Raw genomic sequence first — 19,823 nt, 5'->3', positions numbered from 1 at the left:
TCCCTTTGTCCTCATATCTGGGGTCAGGAGGCAAGGGACAACAGGTCAGCATGAAGCACTGAGGACGGACTGAAAATTCAGAGAATAAAAATAATGTCATACTTTATGGATTTTTATGATTCCTGACAATTTTTTTCCTTTAAGAAAAAAAAAAAACATACTGTACATTCCTCAGCTGCTAAGTAAGCAAGCCCAGTTAAACTAGCAGGAAACACTACAAAGACTCCATGTATGTCCATAAGAATAAAGGCAGAATCAACTATTTTCATACGTTTGATATGATCTATCTGGTGATAATTAATGAAACATTTATCCAAGCTAGTTATGAAAACTGTTGAAAGCAAAATAAGAAAATGAACATTTAATGACAAAATAAAGTAAGAAACAGACAGAAAGCTTGAAGCGTGTCCTTTGAGTGGCCTATGAAAACACTCTCACCCACACACACTCTTGTCTGTCTGGAGATGATGCATCGTCAGCCCCCTCCCTCACCACATCGTCTCTCAGCCGCACCCTCACCAGCACAAAAACAACAAATTACAGCTCCACAAACTGCTGCTTCCTGAACTGGAAACTACTACAGACATCACCCCAACCTTCCAGATGATGCAGCCACCAGATCTGAGCCTTTCCTTGACTAAAGTCTTCTGGCAGAACTTCAAATAGCAACTCTGCAGGATCCAGACACTCAACTGATGATGCCAGCTAAGTCACTTTCACTCTGATTCACCCCCTCGCTCAATCAACCAACTCAGACGTTCGCAAGTAGACATTTTTGGGCCAATGCGCAATTGTTTCCATGATTCTTTTGTGGGATTTCTCCAGAAGTCGAGCTTCCCATGATGCACTTTTCCAATCATAATGCTCACGAACAACATAAGTAATGCATTATTCAGTTTCGGTGGGATCAATTATCACAAACTCCGTTTGTGAAATACATTTTTATGATAAACTCTGAAACATTTCCTCAACCACCTTTCCCCCAGCATGCATTCAGGGGCTGCTTAAATGTCACAATACATTGTAATATCTGCTAATTCACTTCATACCAGCTTCGCTGTTGTTGTGCTGTCGCCAAGAATTACTGCAATCAGTGACTGAGTAAAAAATGTTTAATAACTTCAAAAATAAAAGCAAACCAACCAATTTGGTGTGTTTTGACAGTTTTACTGGTTTGGAGCATTCAGGTGTGTGTTAAAATGATGCCAAATAAAAAAAAAAAAAGTGTCCATCTATCTGGGAAGTATTAAGTTATCATCAACAAACAATTCAAGAGTCTCTTATTCTACAGAGACTAAGATACAAGTAGAAAACATTCAGGACAGTTGTCAGACTGCACTGGAGTGGATGTCTCCAGAAGTTTACCCCAAGATCAAACCCCGCATTGCTACGAGAAATGGCAAAAATCCCCAAAGAGCTACAACTCTGACATCACAGGCCTCAGCTGGCATGTTAAATGTTAAAGTTCCTGACATAATAATTAGAACAAAGACTGGACAAGTGTGGTTTTTTATGAAGGGTTGCCAGGAGAGAGCCTGTTCTGTCTAAAAAGAACATGGCAGCACAGATTAGGTTTGTAAAGCCGCATATGCACAAACCACAAGACGTGTGGAACAATGTCCTTTGGAGAGAAGAGGCCAGATTGGAGATGTCTGACCATGATGCACAGCACCATTTTTGGAGAAAACCAAACACCGCATATCAGCACAAACACCTCATACCAGCAGTCAAACATGGTGGTGGAGAGGGTTGATGAATTAAGCTTATTCTTCCAGCCACAGGACACTTTGCATCCATTTAGTCAGTCGACCATGAACTCTTCCGTATACCAAAGGTTTCTCAGGTCATTTATGAGGCCGTCTGCTTGGCTGAAAGTGGGTCATGTAGCAGAACAACAGTCTCTAACAAAGTACAGTCAGTTTTAGACTCAACTGAAATACTGTGTTGGATAGGTGTGTGTTGCAAACCTCAATGAAAGATGCAACAATGCAAGGAAGAGTGGGCCAAAACTCCCCCAAAGGATGTGAGAAATGAATGGTTTAAGACAATATTTTATCACATCTACATTATTATCACAGCTTTCCTCTTTAGTTGTATAGAAAAAAAAAAAAAAGTTGTGTAAAAATGACCAAAGTGTCACATTTCCCTACGATCACCAACAATGAGATAAAAACTGACTGAAGCCTGCTACACACTCCACAGGAAGCGAAAACTTTTTAACTTGTTCTCGAGAAGAAAATGACGTCATTTTGTTCTCGGGGACGTGACTGAAGACAGTTCTTGAAACGTCAGACTCGCAGAACTTTTTACTTGTGGGGCTCCGAGAAGTATTGTGTGATTGGTTGGAAATTTGAGATGGGCGTGGTTAACACGTAAAAACATGAAGCGGACAGTTAAAACAGGTTGTTTTTATAAAACAGCTGATTGAGGTGGTGAGAAAGTACGAACATTATAACATGTGGCATTAAAAGACAAGGCCTCATTAAAAAAAACCACCCCGCTGCAGACGAAGCTTCTTACGAAGTATGTATGGACCAGATGAAAAAGCGGCCTCGAGAACAAGAACAAAATTCTCGCTTCTTGCGGAGTATGAAACAACCTTGAGTCTTTTCCCGCTTTAATCGTGTGGTTTAATTGTGCTTCTGTATTCTGCTGTGGTCACAACATATCTGCCACACTTACAGTTCCAGTAACTCTGCCCAGTATTGTATAAGAAAGTGGTGAGGTTCAACTTACGGTCAATGAGAAACCAAAATAATAACCTAGAAGCAGCTAAAAGCAGAGCTTCAGTAACAGATGTTAACTCCCCGTGGGATCAGTTCAGTCAGCCTTTCGCAGACATCGTTATACAATCTCCTACTTCCACGACCAAAGAGAGCTTTGACTGATGACTCTTGCTCCCACAATGAGTGACAACATTTCTTGTTCAAGCTGCTAACTGGAGAATGCCTGCCGTCATATGACGTGCATCCCTTCGCCATCAGCTCCAAAAAGCAGGAAACCACATCCTCAAATACATCGACCCTTAACTGGCACTGTGAGACCACATACCACACCAAGCGAAGAGTCACATATGAGCTTAGCCCAACTCCTGCAGCTGAGACAGATGTGGCAGTAAATGACATAATTAGTGCCTTTTAGGAAAAAACACCAAGAAAAACGGAGCGGTGCTTTGGCTTCAGCTACCCAAACATCAGACTAACTGTCACCTGCGGCGTTCATTCATTTCCAGTCAACGTAAAACAACAGCTTGTTAACACAACATCGAGCTGAAGCTGTCACTCAGAAGATCAGGATGGTCTTCTGAGCGAGACGACTTCCAATCATCCTGATGAAAGTCAGACTCGGCCTTATATGATGCCATTTTTAACCTATCATGGAAATATGCAACGTGTACTGCAAAGTTCTTGGGTGGGCATGAATCCAGCAATGCCCCGTCCTGTCCCCCCTCCTCTGGCAGACATATATTTGTGGAAAGAGAGCCAGACAGTAACTTGGCCCCGGTGCAGATGATGTCATATAATGACTATCTAAAAAGCCTTTGGCTATAAGGACCAGCAGGGCAGGCAGGTAGAGGAGTGCTGACAGTGCTCTGTGGAGATTATGTCAGATACCTGCCCCGCGGGAACCTCAGCAGAGGAGCGCGTGGCAGGTAACGTCTGTAAGCTGCTCAGGCGCAGGCCGCGCTGGCAGAGCTTGTGCGTTTCTGTTTATCCTGGCTAATCGCTGCAGCTTCAGGGTCCTGCACGCCGTGGGTGCAGTCCCAAGCGCTCACATTCCTCCGAGTGGCTTTAAATAACTGCTGCGTTTCTCTCCCTCACTGCGCAAATGGGAGGAGAGTGTTAAAGATGGCAAAGAGGGTTGTTTGTTTGACTTGGGTTCAGTACACTGCTCTGGAGCACACTCACATCCAAATATGCACACAGTTCCCCTGTGAAGATTGGGGGGCCGGGGGTGGCGGCGGGCTCTAATTGCTGCTTTGTTTTCCAAATTTAACTTTATGTGATTCCTTTTTTTTTTCACTTGCTCAACAGTAGTGGCTTTTTTTCCAGAGAGACTGATGACATGCAAGAGTCTAATTTCATGGGAAACTCCAGCAGAGATTATGTGGATTTAGGCTCTGAATGAAAGGTGGGCTGCGAGCCTGAAAAAAGCAGGAGCAGCGAAAGCTGCCTGTGGACTTAACCCTTTTAACAACCAACCTGCATTTTTTTTTTTTTTTTTTTGGTGGCAGCTGCAGTGAAATCAAAAGAAATCAGATGGGATTCTTACCACCTTAATTCAGGCCGGATGTTTGTGTCTTGGTGTGTGTGTAGCTCTACACTGACCTGGCAGTGTTAAAATGATCATGAAAGCAGAGGCCTTCAAATAAGCTCATGTGTTGCCCGGTTGACAGGCATAAATAGACGGGGAGCGGTGGCAGAATGTGAACTTTGTATATTAAAACGCAACAAAGCAACATGATGCACACTTCATGTTAGAGGCTTTTCTGATGAATTAGCTGCAAATGACCGTGTGTTTGTGTTTGAGGGCATGTGAGAGTGGGAGCTGTGCCCGCCTTCGCTTCAGAGTTCAGTCCAACTTGTGGCATAAATCCGGAGTGCCACAGGTTTTTGGTTGCTCGCGTCAGACCGCCTTCTCTAAAGTTTGGCATGAATGAAAGAGGAGTGTGTGGGGAAGAGCAGAGGGCTTTGAAAGGCAAAATAAACTCACCTCCCTACACAGAGGGAAAGCAGAAACTGACCCAGCTTGACTGGAGTTAACTGACTTTTCTTCATTCTCAGGCTCTCATGGACCTCTGACCCATTCCAAGAGAAAACCAAAACAAACCATAAGGCTTCTACTGTCTTTTTACTCTGAAGACAAAACCACATGGGAAATCTTGGAATAGGCATTCCACTTGTCATCATGCCCATTTTGGGGGGAGACAAGCCCGGGCTTGGATATGATAACACCGCTTCCTGTGCAACATGAAGCCCCGTGTTCTGAAAAAGAAGGGAATCCGAAGCAGCTTGGACGTCTGGTGCCCAGATAAAGGCTGTATGCCAAAGAGAAGAGGAGGGGTAGCGACGCTCAGAGGGCGGTCCGCCAGCCGAGCAGCTGCTGTCGCCATGGCTGATGCATGGTCGTTGGAAGACGTGCACTTCAGATTCATAGAAATCCCAGCAGCAGTGTGCTGTTGGACGATTCAGTCAGACAAACACATGGCTGCGATAACAAAGACCGCATTCACATCATAATAAACAGGAACCCTGACAAGAAGCAACATGGAAGAGAGGACGTGATGGGATCAGTATTAAGTCAATTTAAAGTTTTTTTTTTACAGTTTTGTGCCTTAAAAACCAAAACATACTTCGAATTTCTTCCTCTTCTTTTATTTTATATATATATTTATTTAAATTTTTTGTATGCTTGTCTCCATCTGAATGCTGTTCTGATGAAAAAGGTGAGCTGAGCAGTAAATAGATGGAAATAAGCTCTCATTCCTGACATATGCAGTAAAAATGCAGAGCAATGTTGATACCACGTAAAGCCCATAAACAAGGCCCTGTACCTGGGCCTGTACTTTTAACAAGTTTAGGAAATGTACAGTGAAACACAGATTCCATAAATATTGAGAGCATATCAGATTTTTTTTTCATTAATCATTGTTTGACGACTACCATTCACCTGGCAGCGTCCCCTCAATCATTTCACTGTTGGTCACTCTTACCACTCCATGACAAGCTTTAATGAACAAGTAACATTGTTTTACACCTAAAACTAAATATGGTTCAAGCCTCCTCTGAAGCCAATGGGAAACAATTTAGTTTAGTTTTTACAAAACATTGTACTTTGGAATAAAATAGACATTTAAAACATCGTACGCTCCATCCAGAGTGACGCTGTGAGATGAAGCGGACGTAGTTCACGTTTTTATTGGCTGAAAAACATTTAGATCACAAAACATAGAACAGCAACTTTTCCCTCAGACTGGGAAAAACCTGACAACAAAAACTTCATCCTCAGAAGGCCGTGAACTTCTTATGGATGCTGCTAATCATTGACTAGTTGTTGAGACATCTGAGGTGAGGTTAGGTTTCATCACCATCCATGGAGCTACACCAAGTATTAATGCACTAAAGGTTTTGTTTGTTTTGCCCTTTTTAGTTTTTAAAAAGCATTCCTCCCTCAACGTACAAACTCCAGTCCACACAGTAATGTCTTCCAACTGTTAAAAGCAGGAATCTGAACTTGCTGTACTCATGTTTTGAGTGAGCTTCTTACACTTATTTGTCTAATAAACCAGATAACAACCAAAACCTGAATATTTCTTGGCCCTCAGCCTGATTCTGGTTGCAGATAATAAAGCACATGTGGTAAATGATATTTCTGAGAGAAACTATATTTCTGTAGAGGAGAGATTTAGTTGGCTTTGTTCATTCTGAGCCTCAGTCTTGCTGAAGATTGGCATCACAAGCGTTCAAATATGGAAAAGTCTTCATTGTTGCTGTCATAGCAATGCGCTGTTTTAACACAGGAGAGAGAAATTTCCACTTGTCCACACCACATTCCAGCTCTCACTACGAACAACACACATCTCCTGCTCAGGCTCAGGTCAAACCCTCTACTCTTTCTCCCCAGAAAATTCAGAGAACACCTTTTTTTTTTTTAGATACTTTAACCATGAGATCCAGAAGACAGGTGACTGCATGGTGATTTTCACTATCCACCACCAATGTGAGGTAGTGTGAGGTATTCCAAGAATCTAATGTGTCTCTGCTGAATAATTTAACACGGGAGTCCTAAAACATGACGCACCGTGTGGAAATTAAGGCAACAGAGGAGAGACTGGAGTGTGAGCCAGTTGTGACTCTACATGCTGTCAGAGGGGAAGAAAATTGTCACAACTCTACAACAGCAGGATTTACTGGAGGTTGAACAAAAAAAAAGAAAGGAAAACATCAGGCTGGTCTCCACAATTACAACGTTCCAGAGCAAAACTGTGTAGGAAGCAAAGCAATTATGAGTTATTTTTACTGCCTTTGCTGTTGTTTCTCTTCTATTTAAAACCAAAACATAAACTTGTGTACGCACCCAGAAAGGCTGGTAAAGTCCAGACAAAATCACTGACCTTAAAGGAACAAAGTGGGGTTGAAAGACGGAGTTTTTGTGGAATGAATGGAAGGTATATCTGGAGCCAATGTGTGTCTGCAGAAATGTGAAGCTGCAACACATTAGGCTGGCAAATGACTACTTCTGTCCTACCAGTTAGTACGTCCCTTTTCCAGTTACCTTTGGACTAAAATCAACCAACGTTCAAAAATCACTTCTTTTTTTTTTTTTTAATTATTATTCTTTACTCTGAGTGAGCATAATAAAGATCAGTGAGTTTCTGGGCAGGAGACTAACATAGACTGCAAGGCTCCATGTCTCACCACAGCTGATCTGATAGAGCGCAGTGAAGGCTCTACTCATGCCAACCAGATACTGGAGTCAGAGAGAGAAAGTGTAGATCGCAAGGGTACATTATATGTCGTGTAATGAGCCATGCCTTCCTAATTGAAGTGAAACTTTAATTTTTCCAGCATTTTGCAGCAATGCAACAGAGTTTAAAACCTCCTCACCTCATCTTAGCCACCTATTTATTTGCAGAGTTTCAGCCAAGCTGACAGGAGACTTATTGACACAAGTTTGCTGAGGATATCAGCAGCATGAAGCTGGCATAAGTTAGAAAGAAGAAAAGGACATTTCAGGGAATAAAGGAATTAATATGACAGGCAGTATTGTGTTATTTCATTCATTTTGACGACTGGAAAAGAGTATCACTTATTTGCAATTTTTAAAGATCAGTGGAGTGAAAGCACGTGTGGTACAAAGAGTTTAACATTATTGTATTTATTTTCTGTTCAGTTATGTCTACATTTTATTATTCCAAACTACAGAGCTTCAGACCATGAGCAGACTAAGACAAGAGGGCTTCAAATGTGTCCAATTTCAATCTTAAGGCAGAATATCCAAGTTTCTACAGAGAAAAAAAATCCTTAAAATGATTTTTTTTTATTTGTTTTAAAATAGGTGAAATGTAGGTCTCAAAAACTGTAAATAGATCTTGTACATAGGCTAATTTTATTTTCTATGCAACTCAAATCCAGCTGTCAGCTCACCTACACTGACCTCACCTGACAATTTACCCCATATGATGAATATTCTGTTAATGTCAGACTAAAGGCCCATCCTGAACCAACTTAAAATGAAAACAGAAACTAAAAAGAGACACGTGAATCTCTCAGCTATCACTGTGTCCTTCCACCACCCTGCAAGTGAAGCCCACCTAACTGTGATCCCAACACCTTCCAACTCTACCTATAGTAATAACATTAAAACAGTATATCATTCCACAGACACTTTTATAGAGTCCCATAGTTGTAATTAGCATTTTCATTGTCCACAAAGAGCCCTTTTATGAGCAAACAAACGGGCTTCCATCGCGCCCTCCGCAGCCTGTAAAGCTCAGAGGTCATGGCAGCGCAAATCCCAGCGACCTGTTCATGTCAGCTTTGTTTCACTCACCGACCCTGAAGCCCTGTCCGATGAGCGTGTCTCCCCCCTGTCCGTTCTCCGCGATCAGCGTGGTGTTGTTGCCCTGCTCGCACGTATCGTGGCACTGACCCTTCAGGCAGATCCGCCTGCAGATGAGAGGAGCGATGACCACCTTGAAGCGCTCCCGTGTGGAGGAGCGCTCCGCGCACCACACCAGCCTGTGGACGCTCAGCCAGATGACAAGCAGATGGGGGATCAGACTGGGCATCCTGGCATCCTTCACTGCCCTCCGCAGAGATCCGAGGACATGAAATCACAAGCTGAGGAGTTCGGCTCCAGCTCAAAGGCGCCTGCTTTGTTAACCGAGGGAAAAGTTTGACGTCTCATGCGGTTGAGGAAAAAAAAGCGAGTCCCCCTCCCGTTCCCCCCCCCTATGGAAAAAAAAATTTAAAAAAAAACAAACAACAAACTTTAAGTCCTTTGCTTAAAGAAGTGATCCGTCTGCGGAGCCGCCACGTTTGGCATCTTTGGAAAGATCTCGTTTGTTTTCTTTTAGTCCCTCTTCTCTCCCTTCTTCTTCTTCTCCTGTTGCTTTGGAAAGCTGGAGAGTTGGTGCGTGTGTGGGTTTGCGAGAGAAAGAAGGGAGGAGAGGAGAAGGGGTGTGAGCCAACCCTCTCTAAAGAAACCTGGCTGCAGGCCAGCCAGGCGGTGCAGGAGCAAAGCTGAGAGTGGTTTCCTTGTTGGTTATTCCTCCCAGCACCCCCTCCCCTCCTCTCCCCTCCTCTGCAGCCCCCGCACACACACACACACACCCACCCTGCAAATCACAGCTGCACAGCTGTGTGTGTCACTCTGACACACAAAAACTGTCACGAGCCTGTAATATATGACCTGATACACCTTTGTGTCTATTGAGAGTCATGTGTGTGAATATCTGAGTGGGACTGAGCGGTGGAAACTGATAAATCAACAACACTTGCAAATAAAGGAAAAGCCATTATCACCTTACTGATATGCTGCTGAAGCAACAAGCAATCACTTACATTTTATTATAGTGTCCTCCATGTTTCCGTCGGGGTCAGGTTGAGGTCAGCACCAGCACTTCCAGTTGTAGTTCAAATAAAATAATTCTCTGATTGAGAATACATAGATAATTATTCACACACAGAACAGATAAATAAATCAGGAGATGCGTACAAATCATCGTCATGGGGATTGTTTTGCTTTCACGCTCTTGAAATCCAGTTCAGTTCAATGCGTGTGCTGGTTCATGGCAAGTCTTCTCAATTCCCAGTTAAAGATATGACACAGTTCAATTCAATTCACCAGTCTGTCCAGTTCATTATAATGGTTTATGCATAAATCAAACCACAAAGCTATGGAAACCAACAGTTTGTATCTGCTCTTCTCTTTGATTTAGTTTTTATTTGAAGAGATTTTAAATCAAGATATTTTTTCTAAGAGATAAAGGATTAAACTTTTAAATTTCACATCAACAAAATAACCGGAGAAAATGTTTCTCTGGGTTTTTCCATTTGTTCTAAACACAATTAAACAAACAAAAAAAAGTTTTAGTAAATGGTCGCGATGTTAAAAGAAGTTAATAATAATGTGACAACATTGAAATGGTTTAAATTTGATAAATTATAACAAACGCCTAGTTTGGGTTTTATATTCCCAAGCCAGTTGGTAAAGATCCTCAGACTGGTTTTATTTCCATATTTTTGGAAAAAGAAATTAATTAAAGTCACTGCAAATTTACTTCTACCAAATGGTAGAACAGGACCTTAAAGGGTTAAATAAGAAATATACTACATGGATCTCATCCAGCTGCATATTCCAGCCTCTACCTGGCAGTTGGAGCAACAACTAGTAATTTTATTTTCAATTAAACACATAATATCACATTTTAATGCTTGTTTATTTCAAAACAAGTTGACATACAAGAAACTGAATCTGAAAGTTTCTATGTCAGTTTTCATCCACATAAAAATGATAATATGTGAAACTTAATATATGAAACTTTTGGTCAAACCTGTCATGTAAACCCTTAAACCTAGTTCATTCTATTTCACTGTCATAAGACTGAGCATGATGGCTCTATTTTAAAGGAAGCTCTCAGATTGAAGTTCCTGAACTGGCCTTCATACATTTGTATCTTTAAAAAAAGAAAAAAATAAATTTTTTGTTGCCTTTCTTCCCTGACTGAAAAGGTCAGTCTGCTTATGTTCACAGAAAAGCTTTTCTTCTTTCGAAACTATTTTCTCACACTTCATAGTTATCTGTCTCTAAGCTGCAATTCCTTCTGTGTCACCATGTTCAGTCAGTTTACAGTTATTTTGTCTCTGTGTGTTTCTTCCTGTCTTCAGGGAACGTTTAAACAATTTGTTAAACACTAATTATCTATCTTGCACTGTACAATGTAACATCAGTATCTGTAAATATCTGGTTAATGTATCTTAATATTGATCTAGTTTCAGTCATGCCAGTTTAAAATAAACTATTAGAAATGTGGAAAACAAAACAATAAAAACAAAAAAAAAAATCAAATCAAGGGAAATCAGAGTAATTAATATAAGTTCATGAGGAATGGTGACAGTGGGAGCACAGGATTTCCCACAACCCAATTCATTTCTATAAACTACAAATTAGATATAATTAACTGTGTGCAAACTTTAAAATTTTACCTGTATATCAATAAAAGTTGACATTAAACTCTTTTCTTATAGTTGATCAACAATTCAAATGACAGAAATGTCATAAAACATCTAAATTAAACAGCCATATTTACTTTCCAATCATCCAGGCTAAAATATCTCAAAGTTGCTTTTGGTTAATTTTCTTTTATCCTCTTGTTTTGTATTATTTAGGAATAAAAGAATTAAAATAAATGAATAAATGACTAAACTGACATGATATCAGCAATAATCCACCTTTCACCAGAGTTTTGGAGTACAGCTGTTCTGCTCTCCAGTTACCAGGCATCCCAGTGTTTAAATCCAGTTATCCAGGCAACTGCAGCACCATCACAAACATGTCTGTTGTCTGACATTAGTTTAAGTATAAACCACCTGACTCCACACACACCACGTTCCTGCTCCAAAATGAGAACAGTTTCGAATCCATCAATAACATAAAGGCAGGTGGTCCTGAAATCGTTGTATGTCTTGGAAACAAAAATAACATCTTATAAAACATTTCTTTTCATTTAAGTGAAATGAATCAAATCAAGGGTTTTTCCACAACCTCATCAACTTCTCGTTTATAAAAGTTTAACAAACCAAAACCAGTAAATATGAATATTTCCCAGTAAACGGAGGGCAACCAGATAGCCATACAGGGAGAATGAGCAGGAACCCCGTAGCTGTGCCCACCGGGCCACCTTCTTTGTAACCAGCAGGTATATTTTTCTGAACACTTCCCATGAGAAGCTTGACTCTCTGGACCCAGCAGGTCTGTTCTGCAACCGGTCCATCCTTGTCAGTAAGCCTGACAAACTTATGATGATGATGATGCATGTACACTCATATTTTCTTTTCAGGGTGGAAATGTTAACAGAAGCAGCAGAAAAGGTTCCTTTTGAGGTCAAAAGTGTATAAATCCATGTTATGGCCTGCAAACATGTGACCTGTCTGCAGTGCAGCCTGTTGTGTTGTTTACATCCCTGCAGAATCTCCAGTATCAGTGTGGATGACCAAACAGCACCGTGCCAATGCGCCTTGCCATCGTAGCAGATGAAAGTCAGGCAGTAAGCGACACCAGGCTGTCTGCTGGTGCGCGCTCTGACGCCTCACCTCATTCCAGGGATGTCATCAGCGGTGACTCTCGCCTGGGAAAAGCCAGTATGCCGATCAACCACAGGTATTCACCGGTGTAAGGTCTGCAGGGGTCTGGCAGTCTACGGGGTCACGTGGGCGAGAGGCAAAGAAGAAAGAAACAACAAAAAGTAAAAGGGACAGAATGAGAGCTGAGTCACTTCCTCTGCAAAAAAAAAGAAAAAAAAGAAAAAGCGACTTTTCCACAAAGAAAAAGCGACTTTCAGTCGCTGAGGAAATGACTGCATGAGCCTGCACAGAGTTCACAGTCCGCTCTCACATTTCTCTGCCTGAGCTGCTCGCCACCGCCGCATCGCCGGCTGCCAAGACACACACTTCAACACACACACTCAATGTAAACACATTGTAGGTCACACAAAAGCCATCCCTGAGTATTTGTTATACAATATAATTACTTTCATTTTGCAAAATGAGACCTGAATGTTTCTTCGCTGATCCAGATGATAATGAGAGAAACAGAGGAGACAAACAACCGTGCTGCTAAAAACTAAAAATAACTTTGTAACTGCTGACTGCTTGGAAGTTGAGCTATTATTGGGATAAAAGCTGCAATAGAGCAAAGTGCAGCAGAGCGGAAGGAGCTTTATTAACCGTAGAAACTTTATGTACAACATTCCTGTTAAACCTTTCACTGCTTTTTGTTTTTCAGTGGCAGGACTTGATGTCAAGTTCAGTGGAAATAAAAGCAGCTTTATGAACACGCAGCAGCTTCTGATGGACGCCTGGTGCACTGCTTTATCCAGAAAGGAAAAGGCACATTGATTACAAGGCTCCGAGTGTTTTTCCTTCACACAGAGAGGGGAAAAAAGGGGCTTTGCTGGCGTGAAGAGTGTGTCTGTGTGTGTCGTCCTGGATCAGCTGCATATTATTCTGTTTATGACCAACATTTAGGAGCAGATCTGTGTTACGGTGTCACTTTGATTCTAAACTTCCGTCGTCTCCTTAAGGATGAATTGGAGGATTTTCATGATCTTTCTACGCAAAAAGAAGTTGAAACACTTCAACAGATGCATGATGACTCACCATAGAAGTATTTTTTATCAGTATACTGTATAAAAAAAAAAAGAGCATTAATGATTATCATTTAAACATACTGCAAGTTTGCACCAGTAAGAAGTCCAGTGGTTCCCAACCTGGGGTGCTCCAAAGAGCACAGGGGGTTTTGACAGTTCAGAGTTAGAAGGATGTAAATTGAGGCCATGTTTATTTGCTTTTTTTTTTTTTTTTTTTTTTTTAAATCATTGGGTGTTTCATTCACATGTATTTTCTGGGGCCAAAAAAACCCCACAAACTCTTCACCATGTTATTATAGAAACATGTCTGAGAAATGCCTTGATGCATGTCATTTATCCATATCTTGGAAAAACAAAAAAGGAGAAGGCAAGGTTTTATATTGCTAATAACCCTAACCTTGGTTTTATTGAGGCAGAAGGCATCGTTCACCGTGAGAGGATAGCAGAATAAAGCAGAAAACGGGGCGGGTGATTTTGGTAGATGTGTGAAAGGAAAAAAGGTTGAGAACCACTCACTGATCTAGCTTGAAGAGCTCGTTTTATGTTGCTGGAATAAAGTCTGAGTGAATGCACTGAGGGGAGGAGCCAGGAACCTGCATATTTACTGCAACCCTGCATCACTTTGCCTCCTTCTCAAAATAAAAATGAAAAGCAGAAATTCTCAGCAATTAGCAGCACAAACACATCAAGATCTTAATGGCCTTGTGGAAGAAATACCTCGCGATGCCATCACACATTCAGGTGTCTCTGCTCAGCCTGTGTGTGTGTGTGTTTGTGTGTGTGTGAATGCAGCAGTCCTTACTCAGCACTGCCAGGTAAGTAGCATGTTATTTGAGATCTGTGTTTGGGTGTGACCCCCCCCCAACGCCTACACAATCTGTTGGGTGGTGTCTCAATTGGTGTGGAAAGCTTCCTCCAGGGACAACACACACTTTCTAACATCATTCATGAATAAATAAATATCTTTATTGTTGTTGCACCACGTACAACAAAACATGCAGTTCCTTAAAAAACCAACAGCTTCAGCCTGCAGCTGCTCTGCCGAGCTAACTTTTCTTTCACTCAAAGCAGATACAGATCCTTCCTAACAATCTTCGTCCACAGCAACCTCATCTTAACTTCTCATATGAAATAATCAACCAGAAGAAGAAAGGGATTATGAAGAAGGCCCTTTAATAGAGTAACATTTACAGCAGGTAACAGGAGAAATGTGAATTTAACACTGAAGCATAGAAAAGGTTTTCATCTCACATTTAACGTCAACTTCTAAAAGGAGAAATGTCATTTTTGTTTGAACCTGCATGCAGAGATTCACCACTGTGGAATAATAACAGTAATAAAAAAAAAATAAAATAAAATAAATATTATTACCTGGTTAAAAGATTACTTTGGCAAATTGTATTCCGAATAAACACTGTGACTAAGTATACATATACTGCAGTTGTTAACATGGGCGTTACTACGTTAGTATGCTTGTAAACCAACACCAGACGGTCGAGCGCAAAAGGCTGAGAAGAAAAACAAAAGCCATCAGAGCACCAGGAGTAAATGTTAGATTACATACATTAATATATTTACACTCTATGTTAGCATAATGATGTTTTCAAAGCACATTATTTGATTGTTGCTTTAAGTTTTTTTTTTTTTGTTTGTTTTCTCCCCACATAATAATCCCCCTTAAATAAAACAGCTTGAAGTTCATTCTTATGTACAGAGGAGGGACAAGATCCCAGTAGAGGAACAGGTGTGACCATGCAAGCACTAGAAGTCAGCTAGCTGTTGCTTCCAGCTGGTCAGTAACTTTAACAGCAGTCCTGAAAAAGAAACACTTTCTAGATAGCAGCTTCGCAGTAGCAGCTTAAAAAAAGAAAACAAGATGTGGTCAGAGATAGATGCTAATCAGATGGGCGAACTGGTCTAGGGTTCAGGCTCTTATCTGGGTGCATGCTGATGCTCGTGACTCTGGTGAACGAACGCATACGTGTGCGGATATCGCCGGAGGATGTCCATGTTCAGCCTGATAGCATTACAGCCGTGTGACTGATAAGGGCTCTGCGGAGCGAACAGATGAGATAAGGCCGAGCAGGATGAGGCAGGCGTGCAGACGCTGGCTTATGCTTCATGAAAAAACACAAACACACTGCAAGGTGAATGTAGTCAATGTTGCTGCTTTATGCAGTTTAGTGGGTTTTTTTCTTTTTTTTAAAACACATTGTTTTGTAGTAAATTTTATCGAGTTAGTTAAGGTGGTAATACTGACTTGACATGCTTTGGTTTTATGAGAGGATTTGATTCACATCGGTATCAGAGTTAATTAAAAGCCTTAGCTGAGGTTTAAAAATACGAACCCCAGAAAACAGCGAATGCAAACTGAAGCCTGATCAATCTACTTCAATATCAATTCCATATCAATACGACTACTCAAACTTCTTCACCAGGATCAATCTGACATCTAGTCATTGATTTTCTACAACAATATGGATTAAATTAAAGTCTCAGGGCTCAAAAATACCAGTCAAAAAATGACAATGCAAAAAAAATAAATAAATCAAAGGGTCAACCTCCAACAACCCAATGTGCATTTACAGGTTGTCATTAGAAAATTATATAAACCTGTTCATTATAATTAAAAAAAAAAAAAAAAGTCTACTTTTGCATCTAAATTAAGTTACATATCCACATTTTCTTGTCTTCTCATTTGTTAAAACAGCTGTCACGACAAGAGAACGGAGTGTAAATTCAACCATTGATTTCATTTTTTCATTCGAGATATTAAAAAAAAAAAAGAAATTTTAAGTAATATGTAGACTGGCTGCTAAGTATATACCTTATACGGTAAACGAAAATATGAAAAAAATAAAACTTGGTCCACAACAGACACAGAAAAACACCTCTGTGAAACAGCATAAATGGTGCAGCAACACTGGCTACCAGTCTGATATAAGATATTTGTTTTAAAAGCTTTTTATGGTAACGCTCCACATCCGTCACGTTAACCCCTCGTCCTTCCAGCAAGTCACTCAGAAAATCATGTTTATTCATTCGCCGCAAAACCAAAGCTAATCAAGCCTCATCAGATCCTGATCCCAGTCTCCGGGGGACCCTTTGATGATAAACTAAATCTCATTGGATAATAATTAAATTCTACAACAAATCTAAAAATGAATCTTATTTTCCTTTTTGCTTTTTAACTCTGATGATGTTCCAAGTTAACCTTCATCAAATAAATTATATTTACTAATTACAAAAGGACTAAATTGATCTTTTCAGTATTTGTCTAATTTGTTTAATTTATTCATTTTTAAGCTGATTTAATCATCTAAACTGTTCAAATTGTTTTTGCGCTTTTAAAAATATGCCATATAAATAAGTAAACAAACAGGACGGGATAAGTGGTTCGGCTGAACTGCCCTGTAAACACAGTGTGCATGGTTCGTCTCCTACATGAAGCATGAGCCAACACATAAAAGTTTCAAATAAAATCTCATGGTCAGAAACCATTTTTAATCAACCTCTAAACGCAGTCCACAACCGAGCCGTCCTCCTCCTCAGCCCCCCACTCCCCAAACCTCATCTGAGGGGATGGAGCGGCAGGATGGAGGTTGTTAATGTCCTCCATGGCATCTGGGTCCGTGTCATCGCTGGGGCCAATTCCCATGTGACCGCCTTCCTCGCGGTGCGTACGGACGTGCTTCCGTAGCGCGGCGGGCTCTTTGAAGGTGCGATTGCAGAAGGGGCAGCAGCACGGTCTCTCCCCGGTGTGAATGAGCTGGTGGTGTTTGAGGTGCTGCAGCCGGCTCAGGCGCTTCCCGCAGATGGCGCACACGTAAGGCTTCTCCCCCGTGTGCGTGCGCCGGTGTTTGCGCAAACCGTCCAAGTGGCGGAAGCAGTTTCCACACTCTGAGCAAGAGTACGGCTTCTCACCGGTGTGTATGCGCAGATGCGTTTTGAGCGCCCCTGACTCGCGGAAGCGACGCCCGCACACTCCGCACGGGTAGGGCTTCTCTCCTGTGTGGATGCGGATGTGTTTCTTCAAGCTGGAGATCAGGCGGAAGGTTTTGCCGCACTCCAAGCAGTGGTGAGGCCGATCTGCAGAGGGCTCTGCCGCCGCGTCGGGGGCCGAAGGTCCAGCAGAGTCCTCGGCTCTGCCTGGTGAAACACCGTCTCCTCTACCTGCACCTGAAGTCCTGGCCAAAGGTTTCTGTCCATCAAGTCCACCCTGCTGCAAGGCACTACCACAGTCACGCACAGATCTTTGGTGACGTAGCGGGTGAGTAAAAGAACGCTGGGAGCTTCCTTCTCCTCCACACTGACCAAATCCAATATCTCCCACATTATGGGATGATCTCTCTCCATCTCCGACTTGGCTGTCACTAGGTAATCCAGGGTCTTTCCTGCTGGGCTGGCCGGAGCCTGAAGCTAGTCCCTGTTCCTCTTTGATCTCAAATCTGGAAGCTCCACCTGGTCCTTGAGGGTGCCTCTCATCTTAAAACACAGAAAGCAACACTGAAGTTATTGTACATCTTGTCTTGTACATCTAACTAACTGTATCTTTACTCTTTCTTAGATGGATTTGTATATTTTAAGAAAGAAAAATGGATTTCACATGTAAACTTTTTTTACCTGGTCTGCTGGAATCTGAGCACATATGAGATGTGGTGGATGCAAAGGAGTCCAGAGTGTGGTTGGTCACTGAACCATCTGGTTGGATTGAAAGCTGGCACATTTTGTAATCATCTCTTGGTTCAAACCCATGAAGAGACTCATCCACAGGGCCACCTAGACCCAAGTCTACACCTGCTCCATTCACATTTCTGGGGTTTTGGGGGTCTCTATCCAAGCCTGAAGTCATGGAGGCCAGAGAAGACAGCGATGGGGCAAAAACGGATTGACTGATGGTCTGGGGGCCTGTATAGGACACCTGAAGCTGGTCTATGAGCTTCTGGGCGCTGCACAGACACTCCTGTAAAGTCTTCAGCTCCCTCTCCGACACCTCCAGCCGTACTTTGAGTCTTTCGTTCTCCTGCTCTTTATTCATCAGTTCCTGCTGAGTTTCGTTCAGCACAAGCACCACCTCGCCGAGCAGGGTGTCCACCGCAGCGGACATGGCTGTTTGAATGGTCGGGGCGAGACGGGATTTGAGGGACGTGACGGTCACGCTGCCCTGCAAGGCTCCATATCCTCCCTTGTCCGGTTTGCGATCATAACAAGAGTCAATCCTGTCGGAAATGTTTATTATACTTTGCTTACGGTTCCCAGCGTGGCTACTGTTTGAAGGAGAAGAGTCCATGCTGCCTGCGTAGCCTGTCCGCCTGGAAGTCATTATTTAAGATGAAGTTACCCGTTTTGCTCACCTTTATTTATTAAAACTGCAAACAGTAGACTCCTTAATAGCTGTAAACTACGAGAATTTAGATGTAGCAGTGTTTAAAAGTAGAGTTCCAGGAATTACATCTGTGTCATTAGTTATTGAACTGATAAAAACAATGCAGTCTCGGTGAGATGAAACTCCCCGACGGGCCTGGCTCCGCACGCCGACATGAGCCGAGGGTTTAAAACGCCAACAGTCCGAGTCCGTCAGAAACGTACGAACAGCGTGGCTCTGCAGGAGCAAATGCTTGGTGGTCCTTACCAGCGTCAATCAAGCCCCGATTTTATCATTCAAAGACTTTAATGCCAAAGCAATAGGTGTAGACTAGCCAGCTCCAGCCGCCTTTGCAGAGGCCTGTCGCAGATAAATTACGTCAAATACAGTTGGCTGTTGTTTAGTTCACCCTGCGTCAAGACTGCAAGGCGACTTAAACCTCCTCAGGTGGGACTTCATCCTCTTCTGTCATTTTTTCATCAACATACAAATGGACATGTCCCATTCTCTATTTTATACTCTACAGGAAACATTACATTTTATTATATTAAATTAAAAAAAAAAAAAAAAAAAGCCTCAACATTTACAGGGACATTTCATTTTCTTTTTAACTGGGCTTTGTGTGATAACTTTTTGTGGCCTAGCAACGATGGACATTACTTCACTTCGCTGGATTTTTTAAAAAAAATTCCCTTAATAGGGGAAAAAATTACATAGCAGTTCGGTCATACTGCAATAGAGTAAACACATATAACTTCTAAACTGCAGAGTATCAGTGTAGTAAAATTGTCGATTGTTTGTTCCGAAAACAGTACAGTTAGTAACAGGTGTGGTCATATAAAGCCAACTCAGTCCCTATAACTTACGCAAGAATACAATTGGTTCAAACATATACAATAAAGTGGGTTTTTTTTTTTTTTTAACAGAGATTTTTTTTTAGCGTTGAGTTGTTTTAGGCAGAGAATTGGCTCCCCCTGGTGGCCCTGTTACGAATAGCTCTCAATTTCAGCTCGCCTGTCAGGAAACCGATCAAAGTCTCTCTACTTTATACACTCCCCACTGTGACATAAAAAAAAAACACAAATA

General features: G+C 41.7%; 2 protein-coding genes across 7 annotated transcripts in view; both read right to left on the bottom strand.

The window, feature by feature from the left end:
* ltbp3 (latent transforming growth factor beta binding protein 3) overlaps positions 1–8,917 on the bottom strand; it is a 35,517-nt gene extending 26,600 nt beyond the window's left edge. For all 6 annotated transcript variants that reach the window (XM_079248183.1, XM_079248187.1, XM_079248184.1 and 3 more), the window contains exon 1: positions 8,554–8,917. In XM_079248183.1, coding sequence (XP_079104309.1) covers positions 8,554–8,791 — 238 coding nt within the window. In that variant the 5' untranslated portion in view covers positions 8,792–8,917. The remainder of the gene's footprint in view (positions 1–8,553) is intronic.
* A 7,020-nt stretch (positions 8,918–15,937) lies between these two features.
* LOC306761951 (uncharacterized protein) lies at positions 15,938–18,790 on the bottom strand. The gene is made up of 2 exons (XM_079248288.1): positions 17,996–18,790; positions 15,938–17,857 (listed from the first exon to the last, which is right to left on the bottom strand). The coding sequence occupies exons 1-2, from the start codon at positions 18,693–18,695 to the stop codon at positions 16,887–16,889; spliced, it is 1,671 nt and encodes a 556-aa protein (XP_079104414.1). The 5' UTR covers positions 18,696–18,790; the 3' UTR covers positions 15,938–16,886.
* Between the last annotated feature and the right edge of the window lie 1,033 nt (positions 18,791–19,823).

The sequence above is a fragment of the Telmatherina bonti genome (genome assembly GCF_933228915.1).
Source record: "Telmatherina bonti genome assembly, chromosome: 10".
Classification (NCBI taxonomy): Eukaryota; Metazoa; Chordata; class Actinopteri; order Atheriniformes; family Telmatherinidae; genus Telmatherina; species Telmatherina bonti.
This window is presented reverse-complemented; position numbering and strand designations above follow the sequence as displayed.